This window comes from Argopecten irradians, chromosome 4 (genome assembly GCF_041381155.1).
Source record: "Argopecten irradians isolate NY chromosome 4, Ai_NY, whole genome shotgun sequence".
NCBI lineage: Eukaryota > Metazoa > Mollusca > Bivalvia > Pectinida > Pectinidae > Argopecten > Argopecten irradians.
The window spans coordinates 42,517,118-42,543,698 of NC_091137.1; the positions used below are offsets into that span (position 1 = coordinate 42,517,118).

At 34.4% G+C, this 26,581-nt stretch overlaps 2 protein-coding genes across 3 annotated transcripts; both read right to left on the reverse strand.

Annotated features, from left to right (window-relative positions):
* On the reverse strand, window positions 1-25,074 carry LOC138321729 (rab GTPase-activating protein 1-like). Of its 2 annotated transcripts, XM_069265637.1 has the most exons (14): window positions 24,908-25,074; window positions 21,163-21,410; window positions 20,522-20,635; window positions 19,455-19,529; window positions 17,583-17,708; window positions 17,059-17,244; window positions 9,872-10,002; window positions 9,261-9,351; window positions 8,615-8,725; window positions 8,340-8,360; window positions 6,903-7,007; window positions 5,372-5,455; window positions 5,054-5,125; window positions 1-4,553 (listed from the first exon to the last, which is right to left on the reverse strand). In XM_069265637.1, the coding sequence occupies exons 1-14, from the start codon at window positions 25,041-25,043 to the stop codon at window positions 4,230-4,232; spliced, it is 1,824 nt and encodes a 607-aa protein (XP_069121738.1). In that variant the 5' UTR covers window positions 25,044-25,074; the 3' UTR covers window positions 1-4,229. The 2 variants fall into 2 exon arrangements, with proteins under 2 accessions (XP_069121738.1, XP_069121739.1); XM_069265638.1 differs by lacking the exon at window positions 8,340-8,360.
* On the reverse strand, window positions 10,564-16,500 carry LOC138321728 (uncharacterized). Its single transcript, XM_069265636.1, has 5 exons — window positions 15,294-16,500; window positions 14,779-14,943; window positions 14,201-14,294; window positions 12,902-13,703; window positions 10,564-12,537 (listed from the first exon to the last, which is right to left on the reverse strand). Exons 1-5 carry the CDS (start codon window positions 16,055-16,057, stop codon window positions 12,326-12,328), a joined length of 2,037 nt encoding a protein of 678 aa, XP_069121737.1. The 5' UTR covers window positions 16,058-16,500; the 3' UTR covers window positions 10,564-12,325.
* Window positions 25,075-26,581: the final 1,507 nt, after the last annotated feature.

The window sequence follows — 26,581 nt, forward strand, 5'->3', positions numbered from 1 at the left end:
AGCATGACTAGTGTTTTATTTCTTATCAATGTACAGAACGTGTTCCTCATAGGCAGAGACAGACAGTAGAAATTTTACTTTGGCATCAATTCACAGAACCTAGGAAAATGCTACATAAACTTCATAATGGGTTGGTTCTAGAATAAAATTAAACTCTTGATCTTAAATATTTGAACTAAATCCTTGGTTGAATGTCCAGTCAATTGTATCACGTAAACAGTTTTGAATTCTTCCTTTGCTATCAGATCTGAAGTGTTACAAGTACATTTCATCACAATAAGCTGGAAAAAGATTTTCAAAAATCTCAGAAATAAAAAGAATATTAATGCACATAATTCCAAACGTCAATGAAAACACTATATGTGCAACACATTAATTATTTTTCTTACAGAAATTAGCATGTCTTAACTAAACAGGGTATTTTTAAATATGATTTTATAAATTCAATTTTTTTATCATAAATCTTTCCACAGTAAATGCCTGTATTCCATACAGTGTCTGTTTAATAGTGACTATTGACTCAGAAAGTATATCATATATTATAAAGTTGTACAGGATTTCTAATAAATAAGAACTTTATATACAAATGTAGCAAGGTGGGACAATACAAGGGATATGAAAGGATCTCGAACTGAATCGCAGCCTAGGGAAGAATCTTCGTACAGCATATAAATATAAGGACACATTCAGCTTTTATATGAAATCCTGGAATGTTTGCATATCAAAATGCTTTTATACTGAATCAATTATAATTATTAAGTGCACTCTGCTAATGGGGAAAATATTTAGGAACATTTAAGCAGATTTGATGTCCTAAACATACTCTTTTATACATCAAATTATTTTTTGAATGTAATTACATTGTATATTAAAATCTATTACACAAAGTGTATCATAAAATATTCTCCGTTCTAACTTCTGCAGAACAGTGTTGCACCTAACACTTATAATATAATGTTTGTTGTGACTTAATTTTGCACATTCTTGCCTTACTATTTATTTCTAAATCTATTTTTCCTCTAGTTCTTCAGTACCAATGCTTGATACAATTCATGGTAATACATTTTCAAGATATTTATCTACCCATAAAATATTATTGCAGGAGTGATTAGTTTATCTAAATTAATCTTATAATCTTCAGATGTTTAGGAACAACTAGTTTATAATCCTTTGTAAGGATAATGGCAGTAATGAGGTGAAATAAAATGAAATACTCTTTTTGAATACTTTTTTCCCCATCAGGGATGTACATTTGGGTATTTTCCGTTTTATTTTTCGGTTCAACAAAGATAAGAAACACCTACAATAATAGGTAATGAGTTCAGATTTGTTTTGTATGTTCAAAGAATTGAACTGAAGATTTTCTGACATTAAATATATACTACGTTGCAAAAAAACCTTTACTATTGAAAAGTTAATGTTATGAATGACTGTGACATCTAGGGTATCAAAGCTGATTGAATATGGTTACAGTGCATAACTTACTGACTTAGTACAACTCTATACAACATTTTGCATTGTCTTTTAAAAACTCTACAATCTTATCAACAAAGACCTCTTTGTAAAATAATCCACACTAGAAAATCTTCTCTAGAAATACAAACCGTAAACCACCTGATTTTCGCAGCATTTTAAATTCACAAATAATTCTTTTATTTGTAATTTGCAATAGGCCATTAAAGAAATGATAATGAAATTGTGCCCGAGTTGAACATTCCAATACCAGTGTAGAGATTTGAAATTTCCTTTCCTGGAATAATTCTCATCTCATACAGATTTCTTTAAAAACTTGTAGCAAAAGCTTAGACAGATATATTCTCGCAGGATGATATTTTTCCAGATGCTGAATTCAGTATCGCTACTGACTTTGAATAGACAACAATCAAAGTACAATTCTAGAAAACAGTGAAAGAAATCTTTAAAATTATAGTTTATCAATTGATTTAAGAATGTAGCTTGAAAATTGATTTCAAATTTAACTAAGACAAAAATCTTATAACATCTGTTTCAAATAGTGGATTAACATCAGTTCAGATTACAAGAAGGTCTCTGTACATAATGATCGTAGCATAACAATAGCACTACTTGTTCATGTCATAAAAACATAGATAAAATACAATATCACAACAGATACTTATGTTCATCCAAGCATCACAACAACTACGTCTAGTTATATATGTCAAAAACAATGGAAATTGCACATTCTTTTATCAAGCTGTTATCAGAGTACACATTTTAGAAACTTACTAGATAATCAAAAGGTTTTAACCGATGTTATTACATGTACATGAACAACAGATAGATTTTTAAAATCTACAAATGAAACGGACCGGCGAAAATATGAAGATACACAGTATATCATATTAATTACCAATTCACCCCTGAAGTCTTTTAATGGACTAATCCAGTCCTTGAATTAGAAGAGCCTAAATATGTCTTCAGGGGTGGAAATATGTTAATCAAGGAAGACAAAATTGTTCATGTCCAACTCCACCATTTGAAATACTGATAATTCTAAAATGTGCACGGAGGAACAGCCAAACATTATACATGATAGTAATATCAGATTTTATCTTAAAACTTAAAGTTTATATCATAACTTTCGCTAACAAAGTCCTTATCACGCAACATACAACATGCCATCGTAAAGTTAGTTCCGAATCCTCATAATCCTCTACACTTTTACAAACATCTAAAGAAAGTTCTACACATACATCCCCCTTACATTCATTGGGCAGTTTTGTGCTTCAATATTTTGTGGGAATGATTTTCTATGTATGACAGTGCATACTGTACTTTAAGTACAGTGAAATGATTTCCATACTTTGATTGATACCTGTCATATAAATTAGCTACATACAAGTACCTAGACACATGTCCCCTTAACACCATATACTAGTGCTAATTCATTAAGCACCATGTGATCAGAGTTGCTTTAAACACCATGTATGCAACATTTTTTCCAAGATTTAACTTATTCACCCCAAAATATATATGAACTCATCCAATTCAAATGGTTCATTATGCAGTTTCATGGGGGAGCAAGTTAACAACTTTAATGTCATGTGATAAGTTCAGTATCTACTCTAGATAAACCTTAAAAAACATCGGGTTAATGCATCAACATGAACATTTCTGTGCAGGGCAAGAAACTTATTTTGAAAACCACTTGCCCGAATTTAAGATTTCAGTCAAAGTCTACCCAAAATAGGGTAATTAACATTAAAACCGGGCAAGTTTACACTAATTTTCACTTGCCCAGAAGCATATTTTACTGGTCTCGGCCCATCGGACCTGGGATATTTCTTGCCCTGCTGTGCATCCCACCTATTTCACAGATCATCTATTTAGTGAACATGTCAAACAAGGACTGATATCAGATCAGGGACCAATGTACTGTAGTATAATAACTTTCCTTAAGTAATTAACAAAAACCTTTCATCTGTAATTGGTTAAACATAATGAAAAATTATCTGCATGAACACTTTTTAAAAAGCACCTTAGTCAAAAATTTTTTCAAGCCAACACAGAGAAGGTTGTCAACATGCAGAAAAGGCATGTTCATATTTATATAACGTTTAAAGTGATGGATGAAGTTGTGACTTAAATATTAACTGTGGCATCAGCAATTTTGAGATTACTTATAATGAAAGCTATTACAAATTTTTATCTCCTAAAATTGTGTAAAGCAAATACAATTATAAGTTTAATTGTTACTTACACAAATACATGTTGAAGCATTTCATTTTGTAATGTTACACTTAAAAACATTTTCAGCTGTATATAACATATATTATTCAGTTTTGAACTGAACCATCTATTATGAGCTCCCATGAAGAAAGATTTCAAAGTCAAAAGGCATGTTTGACTGCACATATTATGTTTTCTATCTGTCCAATACTGAAATGATGTATTCTGTATTTGGATATTACAGAGTTATCTGCTCTTGCGGGAAGGTATTACGTCATACTTTTCAGAGAAAATGATGTGAATTAGGATGACAAAACAATGACGACACAATCCATACCTACCCACAAAGAAGCTAACTCTGTAATATGCAAAGACGGAATAAATCACAAACAGATGTAACTTTGGCAAATGCCGTACTGACTAGGAAGCATGATAACAGCCAAGTGACCATTGATGACAAAATATTGTGCCAATTCCACACACACTCACAACACACGAACCAACATCCACAACCTACTCCGAACACTCCCTAATACACATCACTCTTTCTGGTCCTTTTTTGTAGTTCCTTGGTTTGTGGCCACTTTGATTGAATTAATAGTTTTCTGGAACCATGTGTTTTTGGAGGCCTGTATCTCGGTGACAGCCGAGTTCAGCTGATGGGTAAGGTCCTGTGTTTTACACTCTGACTCCACTAAAGCCAGTTTGGTTTGTGCAAGTTCAAGTTCAAGCTCACGAATCTGTCGGTGAAGATCCACGATCTTCGGGTTCACACTGTCAGGGTCTAGTTTGGGTTCCGGAAGTTGAACCTTCCCGTCAGAAGCGAACATCTTTGAACACTGATCGCAGCTTTTAACCTGAGACTGAAAAAAAGCAAAGAAACTTTTTGGTTAAATCCTGTGACAAGGGAAAAGTGGCAAGAAGTACTAAAGTATTAGTACCACATAGCCCAGATGTTCAATAATAAGTGATACTGCAAGATAATTATGTGATCTCCACCTCTTACATGTAGGTTCTACTTCACCTGTATTTAAAATATTTTTGCAGTGATCTATGTCGTAGCTTTCTTATCGTTCGCAAAACACAAGAAATGTTAACAATGTTAAAGTAAGCTTATTTACAGTAAAGCACTTCATTAGTGGAATTTTCATTATTTCCCTCTTGTAGAAAAAATTGTGAAATATTTCTGCTATAACATTAGCAATTTTGTCAGGTTAGGTCTTAATAACAAAATTCGAAAATGAAATTTTGCAACACCATCATACCAGTAAATTTCAATATGATTTAATGGGAAAAGAAAGAGTATATTATGAAACAGTTATTGATGATGAAAAAATTATCCTTTAAAGTGTTGATAACTTACCATTATCCTGCTCAACTCCTCTCTGTTGGCCGTCTGTTGTTTCTCGAGCCGCTCACTCAGCTGGGAACAAATCTGTGGAATAAAAGCCAGAACACTGACAACTGGTAATATCATATTTATATGTACAGGTAAGTTTGCTTTCACAATTTGCTGCAGACTAAGACAAAATAAAGTAATAATTCTGAAAGTTGTTCTTATAGATTACTTTTGCAGAATTGTGATTGCTTCCAGTTTCTTCATTAATTTGGCAGACACAACATATGTATACTAAGCTACATGTCAAATACAGGTTTCATCTGTAGCATTAAGGAGACAAACCTGTTTGTAGTCAGCAATGATGACAGAGTTTCTTTCATTTTCTGCTTCAACACGGTCCAGTTCTCTTCTACACATTTCTTTTACCTACAGAAGAACACAAAGAAAGAGTGACACAGTTAGACATAACATGTAAAACATGTAAAGATAAGAACAATAAAGGAAGCTAGTAGAAATCTATAAGAAACATGATTACATGATCATGTAATAAACGAAATAGGTCCATGATATTATAATTCAAAGACCGATGATAGATACAGTTTTATGTAACATGCAGAGTTAGCGAGAGTTATGCCCCTTCCAAAGCCTCCTCGGTCCGCACTTGCAAATTGCATTGATCTCGGCATGCTCAAACCCCGGCCTAACAAGCATGAAACTTTCCCAGATAACAAATGGCAGAGATGAGCAAAGATGAAATAGCCAGACTAGTATATTTTTTTTTACAGTTTTAAAGAGTGTAAGTTGGCGGACAAGTTGTTTACTTGTTTGTTTTTAGATTAGAATACCTGCCCATATGTGCCACGTATACCTGGCAGTTTGAAGCTGTGCAGCCCTCACCCACCAATTATACTGACCTTCAAAAGAATATCCTTGATTTCATCAACAGCATTGTTCTAATTTGTATGTAAAGATATAGTGTCAAGAATTGGTTTCAGGAAGAAAGTTGACAGAAATTCAGAAATTGTTCTGATTTTGTGTGTAAAGATAATGCCATGAATTTCTAACCTACAATTTACAGGAATACACTTCTCATCTATATTGTACCACCAATCACTTGACAAAATCAGATATTTGTATAAATGATCAGAAAATCACTTCTTGATAAGCTCCTCTTTTCAGAGTCTACATGATGAATAGATAGTCAGACATTCTGAAATTCCTACAAGAGCAAGACTGCCTATCCTTTTGGATAATGATATTATTAAAAGTAAAGAAGAGTGAAAGATGAGTTCCAGAAAACTTAGGAAGGCTTAGGTTGACTTGAAGCCAAGGATATTTAGACCAGCCAAGAATGTATAGGAAAGAAGATTTCAGATGAGCAAGGAAATGCGACAAAGTCCGATTAACAAAACAAAAGCCAACAAGTATGACCAGCTAGTATCTCCACATGCTCCAGCAAAAGTGTTCGCTATAGAAGCATGGCAATGAGACCATCCTCGATAATCCAGGGGTTACTATCACTGTCATTATTTATCCACCTGGACTACGTCATAGCAAAACTGAAGGCTTTGTGTGCGATAACAGATGAGACAGATAGTTTTGACCATGGTACACTAAATGGCTTTAAAGCTGGGCGGTCGCTTTCTGTAAACTTCAAAGGAGATCTCTGTAGGCCTATACAGGGTCAGTTTTTTTTCCTCATGGGCTGTCTTCAGTTTTGCCATGACAATGTTCAGTGATGGATATAACGACAGTGAGAGTAACACCTGGAGTATCAAAGTTGTATTGGGATATAACTATCATTACATACTGTGTAGCCTCATGCTCCTGACAAAGATTAAATGAAGGTGTTGACATTTCAGTGTGTACCTACCTGAGTAGCCTCGTGTTCCAGCCTCTGTTTCTCCTCCTGTGTGTCGGTCAGTAGTTTTTTAGTGACGGCCAGGTCTGTGGTAAGTTCTTCACACTGATCTTGATACTAAATCAGAAACAATCAACACTCAAAACGTCAGATTATAATCACCATCTTTTATTTCAAAGACTAAGGTAAAAGTTTTCAGTGAACTTACTACATCAGCATTTCTATTTGTAAGCAGTTCTTAAGAATAAATATATAACAAATGTGAAGAATGTATTCTATCTCTTGATTTTAAGAATAAATTTTTTATTCATTTGTGAAAATATATTTCCTTCGGTTTTTACATCTCTTGACATGATTCTTGCCATCTTACTGTACTGTTTTACACATTATCAACCCAATGCCAATGTAATTAGATTTGAAGCATTCATCAACATCAGCCAAGAAGGTTAAACTACATTTAACTAAAGGAGGTCAGGTCTAAGAATAAGCAGTTCTTTAGGAAATACAGTAGTCTGCCTCAATATGCGTTATCAAGTAGTGCAATGAGAAAGATCGTAGATACATTTGATGAACAAGAACTATTTGAAAACAGTGAATTCCTTCTTTTACATATCACATAGTTATCTCCCTTGCAGGTAGGTATCCATATTTTGTGACTCCGTTATTTTGTGAATGAAACTCACAACGTCACAATTATTACCTACCTGCAAGGGCAGATAGCTCTGTAATAAGCAAATAGAGAAAATCATCTACCAATAATTGTGAAAAGTTCAAAATATTCAACTAGTCTAAGAGAGAAAATTACAAGTCATCTGTACATTGGAAAAAAAATGGTAGGAGAGAGACAGAAGAAAAACATGGTAGGAGAGAGACAGAAGAGGAACATGAGATATAAATGCAGACTCAGTATTTAACAAATCTACTTTAGGAAATCCATCTAATGTATACATTTGTGCTTAGTTGTTTTTATCATCAAGTGGTCGTTATATACAGGTCAAAATGTGTTATAAATGGCCATTTGAGAACCTTAAAAATAGTCTTTAAAGCAGCTAGATGGTATTTATATATAAATTAGTCACATCTAAGGCAGGTTTCACTATAAATGTATTCTGGTAACAAATTTAAGAAAACTATTTTGTAGTCTTAGTGTTTTCCTGCATGCTTAAGATAGTTGAAGATGTTCATTGCCATGTTGTTTTATTTGTCAGCTAAAGGTGTCATTATAAGCTCTCAGAAGAATTGTCCTGATCAGGATGTTAAGGACAATCACATTTACATTTCATCTACCACAAGTTTGAAAACTCACCAGAGAAAAAGTTTGTTTTCAGAAAATATAAAAGTAAAAGTACAATCAAAGACTTTGATGCAAGAACATGAATATAATTCAAATTTTGATATGAAAAGATGAAATGAAAGAAAACATGAAATATTCTAAATATTGTTATGTACCCAAGTTGAATATTTCTGAATCTGAAAAAACAGATGAAGTACATTAAATGTATGCTTTGAACAAGAACAGCCATCTATGACCCATTTAAATCTATCCCTCAAGTAAGAGATTTTTCTATTACACCCTGTAAAGGTCTAATTTAAATGGAAATATTAAATGTTAAACAAATACATAAAACCACACAACAAAGCTCTATACTGATACCATGACAGGTGTGTTTATCACTTTGTCAATCAATTTCAAATTTTAGTAATGAAACATTATGTTAGCTCACCTGGTCGAGTTCACTACGAAGGGCTAGCTTACTCTCCACAAGTTCATGGGCCAGATCATCGTTCTCCTGTTCTAGCCGCATGTTTGCCTCCAACAGACGTTTGCTCTCACGCTGAAACACATATTTTTTATAACAACTAAATTAAAATTCACAAGATTTTATAATACATCAGCTTAACATAAGAAAAAGTGGAAATGTCTGTAAACTATATATATAACCATTTGTAAGACATAAATGCCCCTTCTTATATATGATATATGAATGGGCACCCATTATTGTTCAGTGTATTGGTCATGTATTTTAAGACAACTTACACATGATGAATTAGTCAAATACTAGTTACTGCAAACCAACTGACTTTCGTGCAAATTTTATTTTCATGCATTTAGCGGCAAATTCTATTCTGCAAAAAAAAATTGTCGCAAAATGCATTTAACTTTCAAGTACAATAGAGTGAAATTAAATCACCGGGAAAATTTCATTGGGCATGAAAATACAAAATAAAGTCCCCGCAAAAAACACAAGTTGGGTTTACAAAATCAAAAGCATCCATCATGAATTGCATGTGATAATGACTTTAGAATCCATAATATTATAGAAGCAACAGAGCAGCTCTTCAGTACTGAACTCCTCATATTCACACTACCTCAAACCTCTCCACTGGATCCTCTTGTTGCATCTCTTGTTCTTTCATGGCCAAATATTCCTTCTCATATTTCTTCAATTTACGACTCGACACGACTCGACACCTTTGGGACAAAAGAATTGCACAAGTTTACAAAACTTTTTCAAGAAATTAATGAACTATAAACTACATGAAGTAGGAATAGTAATCAGAGTTTATTTCAACGGAAACAAGACAAGTGAAATTTAGATGATACTAAAGTGAATACCAAAATGTTGAATACATGTTAAAATGCTTAACAGTATAAGAATAATTTCTGAATGGTGCGGGAAAATGGATGGAGCATTAATATTTACTGTTTATTCTAACATTTGTCGTAACAGTTAGAGATCCTTCGTGTCAATTTATGAATTTTGAGTTCTTTTAAAATATCTTATTGAACATTTGGTTAACCTGAATGTGTTATGAGAATAATGTAAATGTTATTCTTTTCACTGTTCAGAAAAGTACATATTTTCCATTTTAGTTTGATGTTGGCTCCCAGCAAACATTTAATGCAAATTTAAAGATAGCATTTCCTTTCTATGTCTGAAAATAGCTGAAGCTGGGATAACTCTTGAATTAACCACTATACCTTGATGCTAATGACCATCTGCATTAGTTCTTTAGCAGATTCTTCTGTTCGATATTTCTTTGGTAGATGGACTCGGAAGTATTTCAATACTCCTTCAAAATCTAGGGCTAATAGGTCCTTTCTGGAATTCTGTAACCACAAAATACATTTTGTAAAACAATGAAAACAAATAGATAAGGGATTTTTCTTTAAATGTCTAGTCTGTCATTTTGTAGATACATTATACATAGGCACTATGGGAGCTCTGTTTCAATACATGTGATCAAGTAATGCAAATTCCTTAAATGAAGGTCTAGGTGTACAAAAGGGCCCTTAGGGGTAAAAAAAAATATTTTCACTTTTTTACCTCTTCTGAAAGTACAGGTAATGGTGATTAAAATGCTGCAAAAAGATTGTTCCTATCTGAATTATTAGCGGCACAGTCGTCTTTTGAATATTACAGCCTTTCAAAATCATGATGACGTCGTCAATGATTTTGATGACGTCGTCTCCTGTTTTTGACGTCGTGAAATTTTTGACGTCAACATTTTCATAGAACATTTATATGAACACCTTTCTTGCATATATGGCTTAAGTGTAAATTATTAATACACAGTTGATACATGTACATCATGTACATGTACATACATACATGTACATGTACAATGTACATGCATGTCGTTCCTCCCATTTTAGTGGAAGGAATTGTCATACAAGACTCTGGTTTTGGCTAGCCAGTGGGCATACTGCATGTTTATGAAGAAAACGTAAATTGGTTTGGTTAAGATATTGTATGCCTCTTTCTCTTTTCATGAAATACGTCCAGGGATTCTGGGTTTTGTTTTGTTGAGTTGATTAGGGTTGAAACCATTTAAAATCCGACAAACTGCTGTTGGCAATTTGTAACAATTGGACACTTGAAGGATAAAGAAACTATACCTCTCCATACATGATATTACTTTTTTACTTTTAATTCAGTAATCTGCTGTCCACCTCACTTCTGGTCGATAAAAACAAGGTCAGAATCAAAAGATAAATGATAGCCAGTTTTTTTATTGCATGTTATATATTGGAAGTTTCATGATTTAACAAGCAAATCAATTTGACAGTCATATAAAATTCGAAATAATTCACACAAATTTAGTATTTACAATAATTAATTCATAAAAAATGTTTTGAATTTTAGTACATATAACATAATATTGACTTAAGCATTGATCACTTTAATAATTGAAATATCAAGCATGAACTAAACTTGAGAGGCATCTGATAATTCAAATAAAAAAATGATGAAATTTAAGTCTCAAATGGATTTACTTATGAAATTTTAAAACAATTTTATATTACATGGGGACTAGGAGTGATACATGGCTGCTTCATATGCATTCTGAAAAATGTAAGCACATGCACATAGGCAAAAAAAAACATCCCATAGCCGAAACATCAAGATCCTATAAACTTCTTGGTGACGACATTGCGCGTACAGACATAGAAAAAGATATTGGTGTATATATATTGACTCCGACCTATTTTTGATCATCATATACCAGGTAAGTGAAAAGATCAAGAAGGCCAATCAGATTTTCCGTATATTACAGAGAACTTTTAATTTTATGAATACAAAGTTTGGTGAGATCACAACTAAACTATGCAAGCTCGGTTTGGGCTCCATACAAGATCAAGGGCATAGATATAGACTCGAAGCAGTACGGCGAAGAGCAAATAAAAGCCTTCCGAGCATTGAATAATTTACCATACACAGAAAGACTCAAAATTCTAAACCTCCCAACACTATCATACTGAAGGCTTAAAGGTGATATGGTTGAGTTATATAAAATAACAAATGGAATCTATGATGAAGAGACATGCTCATTTTTAAAATTGTGGGATAATGTTGTAACAAGACATAGTAGAATAGGGAGCACAAGAATGATATTTCCAGAGCAATTGAGGATACTACTACAAATGAACACTTTTACTATGAGAACAGTAAAGCTATGGAACACTCTTTCTGAAAAAGTTATATTGGCTCCTAACATTAACTGTTTAAAAAATAGACTGGATAAAAAGTGAAAAAAAATCAAGATATCCTATTTAACTACACGGCTTCTATAACCGGAATATGATATAATTAATAATTAATACTTTGAGTCCGGTGAAGAGGAACTATTAGTAGTTTCTGTACTGGAAACCTTCTACTATATCTATCTATATCTATATGGGACAAAGAATATCTATATATCTACATGTATTACACTTTAATTTAGTTCTTTTCATGCAAACTTCATCTATAGATAAATTGACTTCCCTTCAATCATAAACTCAACATTTTACCACTTATACATCTAAAGGATTAAAAAAAGATATATACACATGCAGCTACATATAAATCATTACATTCACATGTATTCAAATGTTTGATTTCATTAATACATGTGTAACCCTGTTCACCACAAAGTAATATAGTCCATCATCATTCCTCAGTGAGAGGAGGAGGACACAGAACATCCTTGTTGGGATCTTTCACGTATGGCCGGATGCTTCTGTGAAGATACTTTGCCCTTGTCGAAGATGTCCCTGCTGGCTCTAGTCTACTTGGCAAACCAGTTGGCACAGACTTCCCTCTCTTCAGTAGGCGTACTGTTAGTTCTGGCCCATCAGCATCTTTCTTCACAACAACCTCACCTAGAAATTGGATACAAAAGAAGATGTTTCTTGCTAGCCAAATTTTCCTCCATTTTGAATTATATGTCAATTACTAGTAAATGATCACATCTTATTAAAAAAATTTATAACACTAATTGTCTTGATTAATTAGATATTTATATATAACTTTTGAAATATACAATATTCTTTGATGTTTAAAGATTTTTTTTTCATTCTTTTGCATTCTCGAGGCAGAAATAGTAGTTTGCTGTTCAGTTCACCAAAAGTAATCTGTAATATGTAAGTTGTTTATAACTAATAATTCAATAAATTACAATATTAAGTACAGTAACAAGACACTGCTTAGGCCTATTATTCAATCCAAAAATTACAACATTCATACCTGGTTTTTCTGATGAAAACTTGAAATGATGAAATGCCTGGATTCCAGGGACAGCCCGAAACACTGGCTTGAAGAACTTCTTCCAGTCTCTCCACTGCCATTCTCCGTCCTGGCTACCATATAACACAACTCGGTTGTGCAAGGTTGAGCGTTCCACGGTGTGCTTTAAATCCTCCATGGAATCACAATCGGTTCGACGTATTGCCCGTCTAGCTAACCCAAACAAACTGTCAACCAAGCATCTTGCATGATAGGGTTTCATAAAATGTAAGTTGATTTCCTTATGAAGATTGTTGGCTACTCTCCACGAAAGATAACTGGTCATGATGTGGTTCTTGTTCTGTCCTCCACAATTGTCAGCATTCAAATGACAAACTTCTTCCCCTTCACCATGTCTATTAAAGAAGTCATCCAACATGGAAACAACAGAATTTGCAGAGTGGCTTTGCTGTCCATCCTCACCGATACTTTCCGATTCTCCAAAGACATAGTTATGTTGTAGTGTCCTCCCGTCATTGCAAATTCCAAAAAAGTTCACCTTGAAGGGAGATAAAAAATAGAGGGCACCTTCCTGTCTGCAGTGAGTCGGAAGTAAGACACTTCGAGCAAAGTCAAATGTGTAATGTACGTTCCTCAAATTGGTGGAGCATGGGGTAATGGAGCCCTCTATTCTTGGTCGACCATCAAGTTCTTCTTTGGCAGCAACACAGACATTCCTGTAATGATCGCGCTCCCTCTGTGCCGACTTTATGTAATTACTGAATGCCTCTGTTGCTGACAACTTTTCCTCCTCGGTTCTGGCCTGTAAAATCAATATATATAACTTATAAGCCAGTCATAACTTTTGTAAAAAACACTCTAGTTTCCAAGTTTAGAAAATCTTTAGCTGATATTTAATTAATTAAAATGTTTGCAAGTTTTCACAGCTGAACGACTTAACATCCTTATTTTCTAATAAAAAATGGCGGTGGCCGATTGGTTAAGAACCCTCTATCTCTGGGTTGTGAGTACAAAACATGCAAGGCAGTTACCATGCAGATGGTTTTTCTCCGGGTACTTCGGCTTTCCTCCACCAAGAAACCTGGCACATCCTTAAATGACTGTTTAGGATGTTAAACTATTAAAACCAAAACTTTTACAATGATGTTAAAAATCTCAAATTCCACTGCTTACTTTTCATTTCCATTATTTTTTTAAAGCTTACATCTATTGGCTTGACAAATGAAGAAAATTAACAGATCTATAAGAAATTATAATAAAAAAAGTATTAAAGACATTCTGTATGCTCTTGATATGTACCTGTTGGATCAAATCACGAAATTGTTCACATTTATGGCATACATCTGTCCTTGGAGTCATAAATTTCACATGGGGAACAACTCTGTGCCAAATCCTGTTGAAAAAGGCAAATGAAAAATGTGTCATATTTTTGATGTTTGTAGCATTTAACTTAGATTTATTTCTAAACCATAATCTTCACATGACAAATTATATTTTTATATATTGTAATTAGGCTATTAATTAAATCTAAAAGCAAAATATTCCAGGTAGGTACAGGGTCATTTAAGAACATGCGAGGATTAGGAAGTGCAGTACTGGGAGGGAAAAACCACAGACATACAGTCTGTAGCTAAAAATGCAACACTTATGTACCTTGATAAAAATAATAAACTAGTCAATTATAAACAGAAGAAACATAAAACTTTTTTTTTTCAAATTAGCTAATGAATACTGAATGAGAATCACAATTACGAAATGATTTTGCATGCTGATTCAATTAAATTATCAATAAATAAAAAAAAAAATCAATGATAACTATTTTACACAGATTTAAGTGATAGCAGTATTTCCAAAATATGCATGAGTGTATATCATACCTGCGAAATGTAGTTTCTGATAAAGCTCTGTTTTCATCTCCACATGCTTCAACATATTTCTGGTGCACAGACTTGAAGTTTTCTTTCCCAGGAAGGTAAATAGGGGGAATGTCATCTCGGCCCCTTGGCGCAGCCGGCTGAGGTAGACCAAATTGATCAGCAAACCTGTCAAAATTAAATAAATCTAATATTAATATGAATCAGTTGTGATAAAATGCATTCATTGTAGTAAATGTCAATTGTCATGTTGTATGAATACATTTTCAAAGAACCATTTCAAATCATGTTTATAAATTCAAATGTTCATAATTATAAACTTAGCAATAATGTATTACTTGTTTACTTAAATGATGATAGTTAAATCAGTGTGTAGTCTTACTATTTTAATTAAATAAAATATACTGTTTATTTCTTTTTTTTTTCCAGCACAAAAAGATGTCAAACAATATCTGATGAGATGATTATGCACTTTAAATGAAGGAAAACAATCATGTTTATTCTGAAATTTTACTTACCTTGTAATAAATTTCACAACCTGCTGAGCTTCATCATAGGTAACAGCATGCTTTGGTGTTCGACTGGTGTTTCCATGGACTCTGGACACTGCTCCTTCTTTGTATAAATGTTTCCTAATGTTTTTCAGGAATCTGTCACCAATGTTATTGACAAACAGGAAACACTCTTTGCATACAGGTGAATTCAGAAATTGATAGTCAAACCTGTGTCTTTTCCTGTCTTTACCCCCCTTGGTTACTTCACCTTTACTAGTCCCACAAGCTTGAAGTTGGCCCATTATAAAAACATCACGTGCTTCCTTGTCCATTGCAGACACGTTGACGTTGATTCTGTTTTCCACGATATCATCTGTGCGAAACTGGCGTAAACATTGACATATATTTCTGGATGTCCTTTCCTGAACACTATCTATCATGTCTGTGTTTACATTCTGACATCTGTTATCTGCTAAAATGTCACTTTCACTTTCATTTTCATCGCTATCAAAATTTACACTATCCTGGTGAATAAAGTCTCTTAATCTGCTCTGTATAACAGGACTACGTAAAACATCATTGTCACCTACCTCAGAATCATCGAAATCGATGTCAGAATCAGTTTCTAGTTCAACACAATGACTGGACACACATGTGCATGCTGCTGACGGCGCCGAAGATATCGAAGGGGAAGGAAAAAACTCGCTTAACTCCTCGTCGATTTGATGTTGTAAAGACAAATCACTAGATACACCAATGGTGCAAAAATCCGCCGGTAAATACGACATAATGGCACTTACATTGTAGATATAGAACGTGTAATACACTCAGTCCAGAGAATTGTCAAAATCAACACACGGCAGACGACAGCGTACGTGTGTTTACTTCCTGTTCGTGTGTGACGTACGCGTCAGCGGGGAAGCCCGGACAATCTAAATATACTCTTCGCTTCAAAGTCGGAATACAGCTTAAATACAGCACAGATCAATGTATTTCATAACGAAATATCAAGCTGCTATTCATATGAGTTTATAAAAGGGGTAAAATAAACGTATTTACAATCAGCATTTATATTTTCTGCATCGAAACATGTGAAGTGACAGATCACTGACGGCGGGAACTCTCGGCGACACCAAAAAATAATCACGTCACGGAATTCCCTTATTTCTCCGTTTTCATTGGTTAAGCTGTAAGGGCCCTTTTCTCAGCCGCCGGCTCAAATGTATTTTGCTTGATCTACACCAAATCTGTCATTTTAATTCAGCGAGACTATTTTCCACTCTTGAAGGTGTTTTGAAATTCAAATACCGGTAAATAGCATTGTTGTAATGAGAACATTACTGATTTGTAAAATCATATCTGTCTTTTCAGTTTATTCTATAATACTATTACCTGTTATATTCACATGATGTTATGTAACGATTTTGCATTAATTTCTGTGGTTGCAAAAATTTAATCTGAAAAACGATATCAAGTGAAAGGTGAATCATAATTCTTGTACCTGCAAACCTGAATGCAAAATGTTTTTTTTTTGTTTCAGTAAAATTACTTATTTACAATAACTGACTTGTTTTCAGGTATTTACAGGGATTTATAAACCTTCAAAGTAATATAACTCTAGCATGGTTTAGAACTTTCCGATGGAAAATGTATTGCATCAAGGTGGAATCCTAGGAAAGAGTCAAGAACATGACAATTTAATACATTTATTGCATTCATTTGTTACTTAGCAGAAATCATTGTTATTTTCTTAAAAGTCCAGAAAAAAGCCTCCCCACCTCACATTTACCTTAAGTAAGGCTAATGCCACATTAAACACGGTGTCCCTTCCTTCACAGAGGTACAAGTCGAGAATGTGAAAGACCATATAGAGAGGGAACTTAGCAGTGAACAGAGTCAGGAACCACTGAGAGGCAAACATGTGAGTCTCAAGGTTCATTTCAACAAAGTGGCCGTGGAGGTCAGAGAGTTGATCCTGTCAATATACACATTTCATGAAATTCTTTCAATCAACAAACATTCAATTAATTATAAGACTCAAATATATTTCGACCACATTTATAAATATGTATGGTATACAATTCAATATTAGTAGTTTTGTTTTGGCCGAGCGATAAATTGCGGCTAGTGCTCACCACAAAAAATTCTTATACTACTTATTCTTCAATTAATTATTGATTATCTGGAACATTCATAATGCAGTGATATAACAACACTTTTTTCTTCAATTAAAAATTCCTTTCCACTTAACTTCTTCTCATAATTATATAAATTGTATAAGAAATTATTTCATGTAAATAACAGAAAACATACCTCCATCAAGCGATCAAGCTGGTAAAATTTAAGATGAAGCTCCTCAAATCCTTGTTTAAAGAAATCTCGGAGTCCATACTCAAAACATGTCTTCACCAAAACTGCAAACGCTTGCTCTTCCGGCATCTGTAATGAAAATAAATAGCCTAGTTAAATTACCTCAACAAAAGATTTTTACATATATTTGGACACATTAGGGTAATACTAAAATGTTCCAAAAAATCAGCTTGTCAAAAATGGCGGGAAACTGCTTTTTAGAGTTCATAAATAAGGAAAGGTCAAATTTTGATCTTACAACAGTTTTCAACTATTTTAAGTGTTCATAGGAATACAATAACATCAATAGCAATATTGTTCTGGTTCTTGCAGTCATTTTGGATAAAATTTAAAAATATTGATGAGATAATAACGTATAAATTGTACAATATTTCCCTCCACTATTTATACTTCTAAATGAAAATGGCAGGAAAATATTCAAATGACATTAATCTGAAAACCCATCAATAAATATGTATTTTGCTTCCTTAAACAACACTGTTCAGTCATAATACTTCATTTAACAGCTTTTTGGGTCACCTGAAACGAAGTCTAAATAAAAGATCTTATCTATTCGCCTATAATTGTCAATCGTTGTATGTCGTTCAGCTGATGTCCGTCGTCCGTCATCCTACATGCGCCCTTAATAAATTTATAATTTAGACTTTTTTTAAAAGGCACTCAACTAAACCAGTTCCTATAGGGTGTCTATATATGTTGTACTCAACTAAACCAGTTCCTATAGGGTGTCTATATATGTTGTACTCAACTAAACCAGTTCCTATAGGGTGTCTATATATGTTGTACTCAACTAAACCAGTTCCTATAGGGTGTCTATATATGTTGTACTCAACTAAACCAGTTCCTATAGGGTGTCTATATATGTTGTACTCAACTAAACCAGTTCCTATAGGGTGTCTATATATGTTGTACTCAACTAAACCAGTTCCTATAGGGTGTCTATATATGTTGTACTCAACTAAACCAGTTCCTATAGAGTGTCTATATATGTTGTACTCAACTAAACCAGTTCCTGTAGGGTGTCTGTATATGTTGTACTCAACTAAACCAGTTCCTGTAGGGTGTCTATATATGTTGTACTCAACTAAACCAGTTCCTATAGGGTGTCTATATATGTTGTACTCAACTAAACCAGCTCCTATAGGGTGTCTATATATGTTGAACTCAACTAAACCAGTTCCTATAGGGTGTCTATATATGTTGTACTCAACTAAACCAGTTCCTATAGGGTGTCTATATATGTTGTACTCAACTAAACCAGTTCCTATAGGGTGTCTGTATATGTTGTACTCAACTAAACCAGTTCCTATAGGGTGTCTATATATGTTGTACTCAACTAAACCAGTTCCTATAGAGTGTCTATATATGTTGTACTCAACTAAACCAGTTCCTATAGGGTGTCTATATATGTTGTACTCAACTAAACCAGTTCCTATAGGGTGTCTATATATGTTGTACTCAACTAAACCAGTTCCTATAGGGTGTCTATATATGTTGTACTCAACTAAACCAGTTCCTATAGGGTGTCTATATATGTTGTACTTTATTTATAACCAAGTGATTTCGTTTGTTCCTACAGGTTCATTATAACCAAGTTTTCTGAGAGTCCTTCATTCATCAACATCTGAGTGGAATTATCTCCCCTCTAAAACTGTGTTGTACTAAGACTTCATGATCAAATGTCTAATTTTTAATTTTGAAGAGGACGGACTGATTCAAAAAGAGAATTTGAGGTATGCATCCTAATGGAGGGTCAATTGTACATTATTTCTACCAATTTGATCTGAAGTTTACATGCAGTTTAAGAATACTTACGTGAAGGAGAAGGGTGGCAGCCAGGAAAGACAACCCTTGTACATATCCTATCTCTTCATCATACACTGAATAGGCCTGTAATATTTGTAAATTAATGATGACATTTCATATTGCAATGAAATATATATATATATATTATATAACAAGTAATGATTGTAATGGATGACCATATACAGATGTCCCCCAAACAAACTGTGCAGTGTAGGAAATGATCACAAAGATCAGGTTGTGTTATATATGAACAAATAAGATTTTATGGCTATGAAAACTTTTGATTGCTGTCAGACCAAATCTTTTCAAAATGGCAGCTTAATCTTCCTGATATTCAGCTCAATCTGTAAGCTTTAAAATTTTGAGCAATCCTACGCATCCATTTCATTACGATGGTAAAAGAGCTTAGCAACACAGCTATTCAAAGATGATGTAATGTTGTTCATCATACCTCCTAACCATTGTGTTCAGCTTAATCTAACAAAATCTAAATTTCAACCAATCAGATGCCTCCATTAGGTTACCATGACAGCACAGCTTTTCAAAACTCCATGTCGATAAGCATACCTCACAATCCCCGTGTACCAATTTTAAGCTGATTCTGACAATATCTAAATTTCTGACCATTCAGAGGTCTTTATTTCGTTACCATGGCAACTGAGCTTTAAAAAAATGCTGCCATGTCATTCGGTATCCCAAATAACCACTATATACTAATTTCATCGAAATCCGACTCCAAAATCTCAAAACCGGATATGGGGTCTGGCGGCCATCTTGGACTTCCAATTGGGAAAAAAAACCTTTATGCACAATCCCACACCCTGACCACCTCTGTAAAAAGACCATCTGCGTAATAAGACTACTTTCTTAGGATATCAACTAACCAATTTCAACACAATTCAACCTATGTATAAGACTACTCAACCTGTGTATAAGACTACTCAACCTGTGTATAATGACTACTTATCTATACTGACCTTTTTTCCTTTATCCCTTGGATAGTCTTTATAGACAGGTTTGACTAAATGTATATCATTTTTTATTAAGTTTAGTAATTGACTATATCAGACCCTTACCTTGCTGATCCTATAGAGTGAGTCTTGGCCCAGCCCTCCAGTCTCCTTGAAGAAATCGTGGGCTGGAAATGTTCGGTTGATATCCCTTTGTATCACAGATTCATTGGGGGACTCCTGTACAAGTTAGAATACAGAACTCATTCACAGCTAACAACATATTCTATGTGTTATTCAATCTACGCTCTATTTTTAAATAAACAATATTTTTTCAAGTCTACACAATTCACTACATTTTACTGAACAAGATCTAAATTAATGTTGAAATGTACTTATTATAATAATTCAACAGATCTATATCTTCTATCTGACCTTTATCAAGTGAAAGTTTGATTTGATTGGTTTAACCTCTGTTATATATTAACACCCAGGGTCATTTAAAGACATGTCAAGGTGGAAGAAAGCCAGAGTATCTGGAGAAAAACCACCACTAGCCAGTACCAGATACCTGCCGCATATGGGATTTTAAACTCATAACCCAGAGCTTGAAGACAGTGGCAATATGTCATTTGGTTACCATGTACATGGCAATCGTAATTGCAAGTCATAAACACAGGCAATGTATCAGAATATCAAATCAAACAAGAAATCGATGTCTGTAATTCATTTTTTTCACTCTTTTTTCAATAAAATCCAAAGATTACCTTAGTGATGAGAACCCTGTATGCTTCGAGGAGTTCTGAGTTGTCATGACAACCAGCCAGCAGTTGCCAGACTTCCCCACGAAGAGCCTCTGGAATGCCTTTCTTTACCAAGTGGTGTACTTGTTTGGGACGTTGGGCAAGGTTTTGGTGCCATTTGGTCAGTGTCTCATGCCAAGAGTCCAGCAGGTTTTCATCAGTCACTTCTTTACTGACTACTCCTGAGCCACTCAAAAGTGGCTCATCTCCATCTACATAAACAAAATTAAATATCATTTTAGCCAGACATGTTAACCCTACCGATTCTGGCGAAGTCTACCGCTTTTGAGACTGATATTCCGCCTACCGCTTTAATATCCAAATATTCCGATTTCTGCAAAACATCGTCTTCATTTTTTTTTCTTCCGAATTCTGAATTTTTCATAGTCGGTTGGGGCTGCCTTGGTGGCTTCAAAATGTATACCAGACTGAGTAGGGTGACTTGCTTCATAATTAAGTAAACAAAGGAGGTGTGAACACTCCCTGACCAACACCCACTGGTGCTAATTAGCCTGGGGCTAGTTCCACCTTGGCTTGGTTGTGTCACTTGTGTCTGAGTGTAACAATGTGTGTTACGTAGGCCTACCGTAAGGAAACAATCATCTGGCCTTTCAATAAATTTTGTGCTTAAAACTAGTAAGCATCATTTCAAAAACAAACACTACTTATAATTGAAGTGATTTACTCACGTTTTTAATGTAAAATAGGCATACAGTGCAGGGGCGGATTTAGGTTTTGAGGTTAGAGGGGGCGTGGGACAAAGCAAATCAGGCGAGGGGGCCTAGGCGCCTAGGCCCCCAGAAGCTCTCGAATAAATGGTGCAAAATCCTGCATTCTGAGGATTTCATGAACACATTTTCCAGAAAATAATTGAAGCCATTTAAGGATGTTTATTTATGGTTTTCGTGTCAAGTGTCATATTTTTTATTTGAAGTTTTGATTTAATATTTTTTACTTACAGAATTGCAATATCAAAATCTTAATATTTATATGGACATAAAGCGAAGAAGGGCGGGGGTCTGGGTGGGGGCGGCCTAGGCCCCCAGAAGCCCTCGAATAAATGTACACTTTTTCCAAAAAATAATTGAAGCCATGTAAAAATGTTCTTTTATTATTTTTGAAGTCTAATGTCATATTTTGAATATAAAGTTACAGAATTGCACTGCCCAAAATCTGAATATCTATTCATAGAGGCACGAAGCAAAGAAAAGGATGGGGGTATGGGGGCCGCCTAGAACGAATATACGTACCCGGCCTTCTATGCCTTTAGGCCGGGTACAAATTGGTCCCTATGTATCGTAGTGGAGCACTGCCTCCGAGAATCACTCGGGCACAGTTTTTCATACTTTTTTGAAGGTTTTGAAGTAAATAGGGAACAATTGTAGCTGTAAAGAAGACACCATTTTCAGTCTAAAAGTCTTTTGAGCTACAATATTGCAGCTAGGGGGTCGCCTATTAAAGGTTTTTATAGGACTAATGAAAGTGTATATGAACTTTTTTAACGATATAAGTTTTTACTTTTATACATTATCTGTCACATTAGATAATTCATTTTCCCTAACTTACACAATCTTCATAATTCGTGTATTGGACAACGAAAGAAAAGAAGGCTAGTGGTCTTGTCTATGGCCATACGGTGCCTGGAACCATTGCTATCATCCTGTTTTCTAATAGGGAGCCTTTTGTCATGTGCATTAATTTTTTAACATCGTTTGCCTATCTTATAACATTATCGTTAAGATATGTTTTTATTGAAACAAAAAAGGAAGGCATCTGGCCATGGGGTGCACTCAGACCCTAGAAGCTCTCATTTTCTGTCGCATTCCACTTTTTTCTTTACACACATTTTCTTAGGACAAATAAAAGGCTTCTAGAAGCATTCGGCGTCAGTAGTGATCTTGTAACTGGCGTTTTGAAAGTACGCACACATTTGTGAATTGATAGTCGGATTTAATACAGGACTTAAATGCTGATTCAAAAATGTGTAATATATCATTTACAACCTGGAAAATGAAGGGCATGACATATAGTCAACCAGCGAATACTCATGGCCAGCTACAATTCCTTCCACCAACCCCTCCCCCTTTTCTTTTATTTCTAAGGATATCGAGATATAACCTGTCAATATTGAATATTAATGACAATAAATTATCTAATATATTGGGATTTTATCGGGGTTTTTTTTGGGAAAAAAGTAAATACTTGAAGGGATTTACATTGTACCTTTTAAGCGATGCAGATAAAACCTTGACTTACACGAAAAAAAATAAATCATTATTCCATTGTGCCTGGATACAAGTATGTTCATGCATGTATGTCCCACAAAGTCGAATACATTTAGATTTTAAAATGATAACATCAAACGGTAAAGGTAGGAAATGGAGCTTTCTGTCTAATTCTCACTCTTTATCTAATTCCTTAATTTTTTCCCTTTCTCCCTCTTTTTTTCTTTCTTCCTTCTTTTCCTTCCTTCCCCTCTTTCTTTTTCCCTTCTTTTTCCTTTTTCTTTTTTTTTCTCTCTCCTATTTTAGGGGGGGCGTACGCCGGGTCCGCCCCCCCTTGGATCCGCGCCTGCAGTGTCTGCTGAAAATCATAAACTTTGCAATCGTAATGGCCGCCATTTTGGAATGGGGTGATTCTAATAAAGGAGCCGGATTTTGGTATATTTTTTCAGGATATCACTAAAACAAAAAGTTATTATTTTTTTCAGGGTGATTATTTCTCTAAAATATTGGTGTAAATTTTAGAAACAAATATTTGTATTTTTTCTTGCATAAATCAAAAGAAAATGAGTCCAGTATGTATTACAAAAAAAAAAAAAAGAAAAAAAAACCCAAAACAAATAGACAAAATGTATAATTAAAAAAGGTAATAAATAGCATTGAAATAAAAGTATACAATGTATTTATTGGCATTTTTCATCTTCTAAATTTAATGTGAGCCTTAATTAACATTTAAAAAATACAAAATGAGCCACCAATGCAAGGCCTACGGTAATAATTAAAGTTAAATAATAATTTGTTAACAAAATATGTTTTTGTAATTATTTTGCATATTATTGATATTTATATATCTTATATTAGCTTATTAACACAGAATTGATTGATTATTTCACCTTAATCAACACAGAATTAATTGATTTAGTTTACATTAATTAACACAGAATTAATTAATTATTTCATCTTAATTTACACAGAATTTATTAATTACCTTAATTAAATGCTTCTGTGAGGTAAAAAGGAGCATTGACTGTTATCACAGTCATAATTTAGGACTAAGAAAATCCTTTCTAGAAAATCTAATAGATGGCTCTCTCACCAAAAGGGACAAGATAATCAATATGTACTGACTACATATGTAGCACTACTGCACAATAGAAATAAGAATATAACATCTTATTGTGCATTCAATTTTCTATTAATGATAAGAACATTTATTGAAATTTAAAAATTAAAAGATGATTGTTTCAAAAATTGTCAATTTTATTATATTGACTGAAGTAATCTTTATTTTAAACATCGTTGCTCTGTACAGTTGTTTCTCAATGCACTGGTGTAATTGTATTTTTGTTGCACTTGGTTATTGATTCAATACTGCACCAAGATGAAAGCCTCAAAGTTAATACGTCTACTTGAGACAGAACTATATCCTTTAGCTCACTATGATGGCAAATTCTACAGGTAACATGTATGTGATATACGTGAGGTACCTGATTCCTCGTCGGGTTCCTGTGGCGTCTGTATGTCGTCGGGAATCTGTCGGGAGGTGTTCAACCCCTGGAGACTCATACCCGCCTTCTTTCTCTCTATCTCTGTCTGACTTTGTACACCCACAACATCCAACATCTGGACATCGGCATCAGGACTCTCCAACTCCGACTGAAACATAAATAATCAACATGAGGACTCTTCAACTCCGACTGAAACATAACTTAACGGCATCAGGACTCTCCAACTCCGACTGAAACATAAATAAAATCATCAACATCAGGACTCTCCAACTCTGACTGAAACAAAAATAATCAACATCAGGACTCTCCAACTACGACTGAAAACATAAATAATCAACATCAGGACTCTCCAACGTAACGACTGAAACATAAATAATCAACATCAGGACTCTCCAACTCTGACTGAAACATAAATAATCAACATCAGGACTCTCCAACTCTGACTGAAAACATAAATAATCAACATCAGGACTCTTTAACTCTGACTGAAACATAAATATCAACATCAGGACTCTCCAACTACGACTGAAACATAAATAATCAACATCAGGACTCTTTAACTCCCGACTGAAACATTACATCATAGTGATCGGCACTGCTAGTGACTCGACCAACTCTGACGTTTGAAAGACGCATAACTAGAATCTCAAACAGCAGGAATAGATCATCTCACAACTGATAACCATAAAACATAAAGTCAAGAACAACATGAGTACACTACATACTCAGACAAAACACCATGCATGACGAACTTAATCAACCCACCCCCCACCTAGGCCCGCGCACATAGACTCTGACAATCTGAAAAATGACTAAGAAATATTGTAGAATGTACTACCTGCGCCCCCAATCAACCGGACCCTCCCTATCCAACTACGGACCTGAAACATTGGTCTCATGTAGACAGATTCATTCAAGATCCACCCGCCAGTCGCGATGGAAGTATCAAAGCTGAAGCTAAGTTTGGATTCGCGGGTATGACTGTATTGTGTATGAAAAGTAAAACACTGTGAAAAAAGAGCAAAAAAATGAAAACCTTAAAATAGCAAAGCACTACTAAAGCCATTACAAATAAGACGAACAATATGTCTATGAAGTTTCATGGAAATATCTCTGCTGGTTTCAGAGTTGTGCTCCGGAAACGATTCTTACACAAAAATCTGCCATTTTCAGCAATGTTTCCATGGTTACAGAAAAAAGTACAAAAAGTGAAAACCTTAAAATAGCAAAAGGCACTACTAGACCATAAGACCAATGTGTGTATGAAGTTTCGTGGAAATATCTCTTCTGGTTTTAGAGTTATGCTCCGGAAACCATTCGTACGGACGGACGGAACCCATTTGTATACCCCCCGCCAACTTCGTTGGGCGGGGGATAATAATCAACATCAGGACTCTCCAACTCCGACTGAAACATAAGTAATCAACATCAGGACTCTCCAACTCCAACTGAAACATAAATATTTCAACTGCAGGATCTCTGTTAACTCAGACATTATATAGTAGAAATCTAGATGGCATGATTCCTCCATCTGCGAGACAATGAATATGCTACGAGATTCCACAAGGGTAAGCTGGGCCCCCAACCATTATTCAACCTTGGTATCTGTATGTCCCTGATCCAATCAATGAGTAATTAAATATTTGACAATCA